General features: G+C 44.0%; 1 protein-coding gene across 7 annotated transcripts in view; it reads left to right on the plus strand.

Moving 5' to 3' along the window:
• The window catches only part of MARK3 (microtubule affinity regulating kinase 3), a 115,784-nt gene extending 105,605 nt beyond the window's left edge, over positions 1 to 10,179 (plus strand). For 3 of the 7 annotated variants that reach the window (XM_034642939.1, XM_034642942.1, XM_034642943.1), the window contains 4 exons: positions 578 to 835; positions 5,169 to 5,195; positions 6,544 to 6,588; positions 9,234 to 10,179. In XM_034642939.1, coding sequence (XP_034498830.1) covers positions 578 to 835; positions 5,169 to 5,195; positions 6,544 to 6,588; positions 9,234 to 9,579 — 676 coding nt within the window. In that variant the 3' untranslated portion in view covers positions 9,580 to 10,179. The remainder of the gene's footprint in view (positions 1 to 577; positions 836 to 5,168; positions 5,196 to 6,543; positions 6,589 to 9,233) is intronic. The other 4 variants (XM_034642944.1, XM_034642945.1, XM_034642941.1 and 1 more) reach the window with 3 other exon arrangements.
• The last annotated feature ends 468 nt before the right edge of the window (positions 10,180 to 10,647 follow it).

The following is a 10,647-nucleotide window of genomic DNA, read 5'->3' on the forward strand; positions in this document are numbered from 1 at the left end:
AGCGCATCCTTTGTCATGGTGTCCTTGGTTATCTGTGTGTCTTCATGCCTTTGCCTACTACAGAGGGTGTAAGAAGTCCCCCTCCTATCCATGGTGCTCTTAGCATGTGGAATCCGATAGTAAACATAACATTTGTGTTCATGTGCTTCTAAAACTTTTTAGTTGCCTATTCTTCAATTTCACCCGCATAGCCTATATTTCTTTTATATTGGCAGGGTTCTCTGCATGTAAGCAACTTTGAGAAGGAAGCAAAGGGAAAAAGCTTGAGTTAGCCATTCCTTTGTCCTAGAATTTCCCTGCATTAATCTTGTCCTTGAAAATATGTACATCCTATTCCCTTAAACCTCATGAGGCTGTGTTTCATTATATACTGTTTATTTGATATCCTCCTAATTAGCGTGCCTTTTGGTCCTGAGCCCTATAAAATACCCCCTTGGGTCTAGAGATTTATTGTAACTGATTTTCTCCACCATATGTAAGAGGTATATTGGGATTGTAGATTTTTGTGTGCCTTGTTTGCCACAAAGCTGGGCTTTTGTGAACAAAGATGTGAGACTGTTCTGTTCTGATCTTCTAGCACTATTCCTGATCCGAGGACTCCAGTTGCTTCAACACACAGTGTCAGCAGTGCAGCCACCCCAGACCGACTCCGCTTCCCGCGGGGCACGGCCAGTCGCAGCACTTTCCACGGCCAGCCCCGGGAGCGGCGGACCGCCACGTATAACGGCCCACCCGCCTCACCCAGCCTGTCCCACGAAGCCACACCGTTGTCACAGACTCGAAGCCGAGGCTCCACTAATCTTTTTAGTAAATTAACTTCAAAACTCACAAGGAGGTAAGTGCCAGGTGGTGCTGGTTGTTTGGAACAAATACAAGAGCAAAAAGAGCAATGTCTTCTCTGTCATGTGAAGCAACTGCCCAGATACTTTTCACTTTGTCTTTTTTTTTTCTTTTTCTTTTTTTTTTTTTCCCTTTCTTCTTTTTGTGAGAGAGAGAGATCACGAGCAACAGGCAGGAACAGAGGGAGAAGCAGACTCCCCGCTGAGCAGGGAGCCCGATGCGGGACTCGATCCCAGAACCCTGGGATCATGACCTGAGCCAAAGGCAGATGCTCACCCTACTGAGCCACCCAGGCGTTCTTCTCTTTGTCTTTAGATCATGTTTTTCTGGTTTATATATAGAACTTTATACTTTAAAACCTTTTTAGAATAGGAATTACAGAGCTCAGAATCTTCAGAGAACCAGAAATCCTCTAGCACTTGGGAGGCTGTTGTTTTCTTTAATTGCTGTTCTTTTGATCACACTTCTGTCCACATGCATGTTTACTGCAATTTAGCAAAACCCCACCTCCAGTGTAGGCTGGCACTCCAGAAGCTGTTGCCGCAAAAGACAGCATGCAGTGTGACCAACCCTGGACTTGGAGGAGAGAGACATTTTTTCTCTCATCTCCTGTCATTGTCATTGAAGAACACTAAGTTTCTTAGGACCTAAATCTTAAAACTGTTCTCTGTTGGTCTGAGTAAGTTATAGTAAGAACAAGGTAACTTGCTTAAATGGTATAGTTTGGCAGATAAAATTCCTGATTTCTTCTCAGCAAGAAGCTAGTATCTGGTTGTGTAAAAATTCTTTCTCCCTTGAGGTACTTCGAACTTTATTTCCATAACCTAATCTGGAGCCTGCAAAGGCTTAGAATAATTGACTGCTATAAGATGAGGAAGAAAAGGTGCCCCCGTGCTCCGTAAGCACGCAGGCAGAGGCACCGTTAGCTAGGACCACACTCAGGACACCTGAGCACCCCTGTATGCTCAGGACTCCCAGAAGAGTTTCTTAAAAATTGACCCTCATGGGTCACCTGGATGGCTCAGTCTGTTAAGCGTCTACCTTCAGCTCAGGTCACAATCCCAGGGTCCTTGGATGGAGTCCGGCATCAGGTCTGCTCCCTTCTCTGCTTCTGCCCCTTCCCCAGCTTGGGCTTTCACTCACTCTCTGTCTCTCAAACAAATAATTAAAATCTTAAAAAAAATTAAAAAAAAAATCGAGCCTCACTATGGATTATTATGTCCAGGGCATCCTGCAGCTTTGCCATGTTGCAGACCCTCTTGTTCATCGTCTGTATTTTACTCAGAACAGCAGAGTCTGAAATGGCTGGCACATCCGTACTCTGTTTCTCCACACTTCCTGTGGCTCACTAGCCGGCTGCTGTGTTTCCTGCTATCTTTGGTATTTAACCTCTAAGCCAAATACCAGTTTTCAGTCTCCTTAATTCCTCCAGTAATGTTATGTTCGTTTAGATCAATCACCTGAACTTAGCCAAGTCACATTCAGCTGTCTTTCTCCAGGTAATTTCTTGTGGTCAGGACACTGACTACCAGATTAGGGAGGACTTCTGCTATCTGTTATCATTGGCTGGAGGTCAGAGGGCGGCCAGAAGTTACAATCCAGCCTCTTACTCCACCCCTTTGCTGGACCCTCTGTTCTAAACTGGGCAGAAGAGTCTAAAGGACTTTGCGAGATTTGGGGTACCCACTCGGGATCAGTAAGAGAAGTAGGGAGCTCAATCCAAGAAGAGTCTGGTGACCCCCAGAATAATTCCTTCCTTCCTTTTAGGGTCATCCTACGGCCTGTCCCAGGCCTCCCTGTCCCCTAGTTCCTTCCTTGTGGACTAAACTGAAATGGAATCTGCCTCTGAAACTTGGGTGGTAGGGGACGGAGCCAGGTATCGTCCAGCTGGCTGTTAGCTCCCTGCCCTTGCTTAATACCGCCTGGTGTTATACCGGGGGAGAGCCCTGAGTGCAGCGGGGATGCACACTGGTCAGGTCTGCCAAAGCTGTAGCTGCAGGACAGGCACCTGTCTGTCTTTACGCCTTGGTCTCTAATGGGCTCTTTAAATAAAACCTTACATATCAAGAATATCCTTGAATTTATTTGTTGTCTTTGTGCTCTTTTTTTGGTTATCTTAATGCTATCATTGTTACAGGTAACATCAGCTACCATTTATTGAGTGTTTACCATGTGCTAAGATGAATAGATGTCTGTAGATTTATAGAGATATACTTGTTTTACGTTTATAAAGATGCACGTGTATACACACACGTTCTCGCACATTCATCTAATGTCTAGTCTGACTGTGTAATAGAGGCTATCCCAATTTTGTAGGACAACCTGAGAGATGAGGTTCAGAGAGATTAAGGCACACGTTCAAGATTCTGGAGCCAGAAGTTGCCGAGTCAGGTCTGTGCCTCCAGAAGAGGCCCTTCAATCCACTGCGTGTGCTGCCCTGCAGAGCTGTCAGGGACAGTGTGGGCTGCAGTCCTTGCCCTTCATTTCCCAATGTAGTTTATTTCATGTCTTTGAATTAAAATTGGTGACTGAGTTTTCTTGGTTTAATTTTTTTAAAAAAATCGTGGGGGTCATCTTATTTTACATTTCCAGGCAATTTCCACCCCTAAAAATTTGCAGAGATATAGTCTTCTATTTGTTGAAGTTTGCAAACTGAGGTCTAGCCTCCCCTGGTTACTGTACTTTAGAGGTACGTTGATAAACTGTTAGATCAGCGTAGGCTACTTATCCCACCCTGACAATAATTGTGAGAATCGGAGTCCTGGTCCCTGAAAGAGGCTCAGGTGTTCTTATGTAGGTGGTGCATAGGAGACCTGCTAAGGTTGGGTGGGAAGAAAGCTAGCACCGGAAGGCCTGCACTCCGCTCTTGGCTGTGACTCTACGCTGGATCCATGTGGCTTCGCAGAGCTGTGTGCTCTGAGGCCGTCTGTAGTCAGGAGGAGGGAGGCTGTCCCCTCCTGGGGCCACGTCTGGCCTGCCTAGGGTGCTCAGAGTCGCTTCTATCCCGTAGACACTATGTACATGCCTCTGTGTGCCTCAGATTGGTCCACGGGGCCCCGGGCGCAGCCTCAGTCCTGCTGCTCCTCCTCCTTATACCTCAGGGATTCGTGTGGCAGGAAAAGTGAAGAAAAGCAGTCCTATGGTACTTGACTTTTCTCAGGTAGAAAATTGGGAAAAGAAGATACATTTGAAAGGTCTTTTAATCAGTTTTCAACTAAAATAATCTTTTGCATAATCCTGCCTTATGTTTATGTAGTGCTTAATTATTTACAAAATATTGTCATGTGCATGGTCTTCTCTACTGCGTATAACCCTGCTGTGTACCACTTCTGATCTGATTATGAAGTGGTTAGCTGTTCTCTACAGTAGTTAGATATTTTTTGATTGGTTGTATCTGAAGCAATCCCAAATTATCCATGTTAGAAGAACAAGTCCAAGGCATTCATTACTTCATCCGCTCACACTGAATTCTGTGTTCAGTCATAGAACTGGGAAGTTTCAGAAATAGTTTGGCAAGCCCAGCCTGCACTTGCCCAGGAATGCTGCCCACAAGATCGTATGAGCCCAACTCATAGTTTGGAATTTCCTGTCAGATTCCGTTCAGAACAACCTGAGCATCTCCTTCATTTTAACAAGCAAAGTCCCTTCTAAATACAGCTCTTCCAGTTTATTCATAAAACGTAAATTGAAACCTCCATTGTTATCATTTAATATCCGTTCATTTTACCATCTAAAATTCTGAAAAGTCTGCTTCATTTTAAACCCCACTTAGTTTTTTCTTAAAAAGTGATTTAGGTCTTACACTGTAGTAGACATTCTGTGAATGCTTAAATCACCTTCCTGAGACAAGTAAGGGTTCTCTTAATGGTTGAACACTTTAAAATGACATTTTCAATGTTCTGTAAGAAGGTGAGGTTTTTGTTCGTAAGACATTCTGAAGAGGATCAAGAGGTGTTACTCTCTTACTCTAGCGTACTGCAGATGACTTCCGTCACTTAAAGAACAACACAGAATGTTGGATTTTATCACCTTAAAGTATATCCATCTGAGAAACCTTTAAATAAATTTAATTACAACTTATGTCAATATTTACCGTTGACTTTTTCTTACAAGTAAGATTTTTAATATTTCTAGAAAATTAAAAGATCACATACTCAATTACCTGTAATTTTACTTTTTCAACAATGTCGCTGTTTCGTTGTTCATTGGATAGAAGAGGAGCCCTGTTTTATTTGTCGTTTTTCTTTCTCTCTATAATTGACTAGATTTTCTATTTAATTTGTGCAAGTCATTTTTGTTAATTTTTTTTTTGGCTTAATTTCTTTTAGAAACATGTCATTCAGGTTTATCAAAAGGTAGGATTTATATATACACATTATTTTTTTCAATCCTTACCCCAAAATGGCTCCTGCAATTAACATCAGGTTTGGCTTTCTAGCCTTGTTTTTGTTTTGTTTTGTTTTCTTAAAAACTAAACTTTCTGCTGAGAACTAAATACTTATTTCTTTGTAAGGAAACCTTGGAAAGAAATAGATTAACTCTGTCAGGCATTTGTAAAGGGACTGTGGCACCCATGTAACAATAGGCCTGTGCATGCTCTGTGCATTTTCTTTCTTTGGTAGAATTATTTAGCATCCAAATAATTCTGTCTTCATACTAATAACACTTAGCATGCTTCTGTTTGAAGAATGAGATGTTCAGTAATATTAATATACAGTTACTGATTGGCCTCAAGCCCGCAGAAGGTAAGTGGTGACTGTTGCCATCTTTTATTTCGTGAAGATTGAATTAGCAAAAGGCTTTAAAATGACCGGGAAATTAGCTAATGTTTTTACATGGGAAACAAGCACAAAATTCAAACTTACAGCTTCATTTGGTTTGAGGTTTTCAGAAATAAAGATGTGGGCAGCTTATAGCAGAAATGCTTTAATATTTTCAGAGAGTTGAAGAGTAAGTAGTAGTCTATCTAAAAGCTGCTTTCCACCCACCACTGAAGGAAGTAGGTCTCGTTACTTTTACTGAAAAATATTATATATTCCTACCAGATGATTACTATTTGATAATGATGAGTCAGGAGAACAAAAACATTGCTCACTGTCTTGGAATGCACACAGAATGAGGCAGAAAATCTGCCATTTGGGGCCACCTGTGTCCAGAAGGCCAGGCTGTGGAGGTCTGTGTGTTGATGAGGTCAGTGGGTCACTGAAAGGCTGTATGACGTGAGCTCTTTGTTAAAACTGTAGGAGGAGCGCTTTCCTCCTATGGGAAATTCCACTCCATGACTGTTTTTTAATCTTCCCAGTTGCCAAATTTTTCCTTGCACGGGAGATTTTGTAGTTGGAGGTAGGATTTAACTGATAGAATTAATTTCCTTTTAGTTAAAACCCATTACATATTGGGGGAGGGGTTAAAAAGTCAGAATATCTCCAGTTTCAGAGCCGGGCAGGAATACCTGCTGTGTGTATGAAGCAGGTGTGCGGGCCAGCCTCCTACCCTGCCTGCAAGCATGCATGGAGAAAAATGGCCATGGGCTGAGTCACCCCCGTGACAGGACAAGTTTAACAAGCACAGCTGGTGACCAAGAGTGCTTTGGATTTGCTCATTTTATAACATCTGTGTTTGTATATGGGTGGTCGTGTACTGGTCTGTAAGATTTCTTTTCTCTTTCCCACTTCTCTGTGCTTCTGCATTCTGTTCGTTGAGGCTTCCAACTGAATATGAGAGGAACGGGAGATATGAGGGCTCAAGGTGAGGGAAATGATTTTTACTTAAAATATTTTATAGGTATTTATCTCCTGTGTGTGGCAGAAACAATGCTCTTTTCTGAATATCCTGCATCATATCCCTGCTCCCAGTGTAGGATTGCTTGTTGAGGTCAGCGTTCTGTGGTTCGTGAAGCAGGAGTGTGTCGCTGCTGCCGCCTCCCAGTAGCCACTTGAGGGCGCCAGAGCGCCATGGCCACCGGCTGGTGGAAGCCTGGATCCCAGCCTGACTTGGGCTTTCCACTGGTGTTTGGGTGTTAAAATACGCGGCCCTCCTGCCTGGGCGCTGACAGCCTGAGATGAGCTCTGGGAGTCAGTAGGAGCACTATTGACGTGTCCATACTCCTACTTGATTCTGGTCTCAAAGAATGAAAGCAGAATATTGAGTAGAATTTTCATATTTAAAATTAGATGGTTCTCTAAGAATGATCACGTAGTCAAGCAATTTGCTTTTACATTTTGTAGATCATTTTATATTTCATTACACAGATTTGGCAGTTGGGGGAGTTCACCAGATGGGCCTCCATAGTTGTAAATCCTGTCCACTTACGCCCTTTCGATACCAATTACCAGCATGCTGTTTCAGGTCCCCGTTAACCCATTTGCTCTCCTGCTGGTCTTTCTAAAGCACAGCTCTGATCATGTGACTTTTCTGAATGAAAAGTTGCAGTGGCCCCATTGCCTAACCTGCCCTGGGTGGCCTCAACAGGCCCAGCCTCCCCGGACTCTACCCGTACACCAATTGAGGCGTCACTCCCACCCCAGGCCTGCCCATGCCGGCCTTGAGCAGGCTCCAGCTGTCCTGAGTTTGCCTACCACAAGTACTCAGTGCCTGTTGGGGTGGTGCTGTACCCCCAGTTCCAGCCCATCTGTACACTTGATTATACCCTCAACACATTCTGTGCTTTCCATACATCCTTGCCTTTGCTTATGATATTCCCTCTGCTCAGCACACGCACTCTCCTCCCCCTCCCCAGTTGTATTGGAATCTCATGGTTCTTGGTAGCTCTTTTCAGATGCCACCCCCTGCTGGAAGCCGTTTCCTCCTTTCCCTGCACTCCTCCCTTTAGAGGGCCCCACCTGTCTTTCCTGCCATCCTCTAGTGGACTGTTCATACCTTTCCTGAACTGCTGCTGTTGCCTTAAGTTGCGGTCTTCCCTCCCCCACCCCCAAATTAGCTTGAGAACTTTTGCTCGTTTTTGTAATCTATTTAGTGCCTTACACAGCATTTTATACATAGGAAGCTTCTGATCAATTTGAGTGGATGGGAACTAAATTGAATATTCTACCAGTAGGTTGCCAGCTATCTGCATAGTAAAGCTATGGCCCACCCTCAGCTCTGATGAGTTTGCCATAGGATGAAGTGTTGTTGGTTTTTTGTTTGTTTGTTTGTTTTTTTAAGATTGTATTTATTTATTCGACAGAGATAGAGACAGCCAGCGAGAGAGGGAACACAAGCAGGGGGAGTGGGAGAGGAAGAAGCAGGCTCATAGCGGAGGAGCCTGATGTGGGGCTCGATCCCATAACGCCGGGATCACGCCCTGAGCCGAAGGCAGATGCTTAACCGCTGTGCCGCCCAGGCACCCCGGATGAAGTGTTTTTAACATGCATATACTGGGTGTTTTTAATACACCAGAGTGTCAGGCATTCACCGTCCTAACTGAAGCATTCCGATGTACACACGAGAGTGTAAATAACAGTTTGTGGCAACGATGATTAAATGCCATGAACAGCAAGATATGGTAGATTCCTAGTCGTGGACTTGCCCAGACAACTGTGCCCAGGGCCCCACTGTGACATCACCTTGTGGACGTTGGGACCACCCCTTACACTCTGTGGATCAATACAGCTTGCAGTCAAACTGGTTGTTGAAGTGCTTAGCAACAAATAAGCCTTAACATTTCATTTTTCTGCTTCAGTAGTCAAATAATGTCATCTAAGAATTATTTTTAAACGTTAAATTAGCAGTTTAACAAAATGGCAGGAAAAAGATCAAGGTGGGTAGAGGGATTGGAGAGAAGGGCCCACGCCCCACCCAGCTGTAGACACAGCATCGGGGCCACCTGCAGGGAGGGTGATTTTGAACCATGTGGAGACACTGGTTATCCTGAGTAACTGCTGTGGTAAAGCTTATGAGGAACCGATCTCACAGGAGAAGTGGTGGTACAGGGGCAGCCGTGCTGGTCAGAGCCAGAAGCTGGCCTGCTGACCCCACCTCCCTGAGCTGGGCCTTTGGTTGGGCCCCACGGTCTCCTTGCCACCTGCAGTCAGCCTGGAGGGGAAAGCTGGGCTCTTCCTGGAGAAGTGCTCAGCTCTCTACTTCACCTGATCTCCAAGGATACTGTTCAACCAATTATTTTCTTAATGTCATTGAGTATAGATGGCTGGTGAATATTTTTCAGCCAGGTAGACCTTTGCCTGTGTGGGTTATGGTTTGGAAGAGGGTGGGGGGGTGAGTAATGGAGGAATGCTTCTCAGTAAAGGAACAGTTCAGCACATGGGAGCCTGTGTAAGAGAAGTGTGGAGGCGAGTTACCCTGTTAGAGTGAAGAGGTCGATTATGAACTAGCTGGACTAGAAAAGGTAGATTTTTCTGTGCAATTAAAAATAAACCTGCCACTGTGCATTTCAGTCGCAACGTATCTGCTGAGCAAAAGGATGAAAACAAAGAAGCCAAACCTCGCTCCCTGCGCTTTACCTGGAGCATGAAAACCACGAGTTCCATGGATCCCAATGACATGATGCGGGAAATCCGCAAAGTGCTGGACGCCAATAACTGCGACTACGAGCAGAGAGAGCGCTTCTTACTCTTCTGTGTCCACGGAGATGGGCACGCAGAGAACCTCGTGCAGTGGGAGATGGAGGTGTGCAAGCTGCCAAGACTGTCTCTGAACGGGGTCCGGTTTAAGCGGATATCAGGGACATCCATAGCTTTCAAAAATATTGCTTCCAAAATTGCCAATGAGCTAAAGCTGTAACCCAGTAATTATGGTGTAAATTAAGTAGCGATTTAAAGTGTTTTCCTGAACACTGATGGAAATGTATAGAATAATATTTAGGTAATAACGTCTGCATCTTCTAAATCATGATATTAAAATATAAGGACGAGAGCACGCCTGGGAGCGGAAGCTGGCCTTTTTTCTACGAATGCACTACATTAAAGATGTGTGACACGCGTACCCTCTGTCTTATTTCCATTGCCCTGAAAGCCAGCGTGTGACATCATCGCCACGGGCCTCCTGTCTGTGTGGTGTGAGCGTGGACTGTGCGTGTGCAGTAGTGCGTCCGGAAGCATCTCCGTACACCGGCAGCCAGAGTTGTTACGAGTACCTCTGTGGGAGATCATTTGGTGCTAAAACATTAAAATTGCCAAGGAGGAAAATATTGAATTACTACTAAGAATTAACCTTACGATTAGTTGATAATTAATACAGGTTTACAGTTCATGCCTGTGGTTTTGTGTTTGTTGTTTTGTGTTTTTCTAGTGCAAAAGGTTTAAATTTATAGTTGTGAACATTGCTTGTGTTTTTCTAAGTAGATTCACAAGATAATTAAAAATTCACTTTTTCTCAGTAAAACCTTGCATTGTCTCCTAATACTGTATTTAAGACTCAGATCAAGGCAGTGACTAAAAGTATGTTTTTGCCTCCGCCACCAAGCTGAACAAAAGCAAATGGAAAGTGTATGAAGGCCTGGGGCCAGTTTGTCCTTAGCTTGGAGCCCAGCATTTTGTGATTACTAGCATCTTTTTTCTCCAAAGGCAATAAAGGGAGAAGTCGGCCCTCCTGGCGACCTGAGGAGGAAGGAAATCAGGAGCCTCCAGGAGCCCGTGTGGAGAGACGCCAGGTCTTGACGGTTCTGGGTTTATTCTCCATGAAGTATGTAATTTTCCTCTCTTGTTTTTCTGTGGTGTTTTTTTGTTTTTGTTTTTTGGTTTTTTTGTTTTGTTTTTTTTTTTTTTAATTCAGAACACGAATCAATTCTCCAGCTTTTTTCCACCACCTACCTGGTTATATAGAGGGAGTAATGAATTCATCACTTAGGGT

The sequence above is a fragment of the Ailuropoda melanoleuca genome, chromosome 14, assembly GCF_002007445.2.
Source record: "Ailuropoda melanoleuca isolate Jingjing chromosome 14, ASM200744v2, whole genome shotgun sequence".
Lineage (NCBI taxonomy): Eukaryota > Metazoa > Chordata > Mammalia > Carnivora > Ursidae > Ailuropoda > Ailuropoda melanoleuca.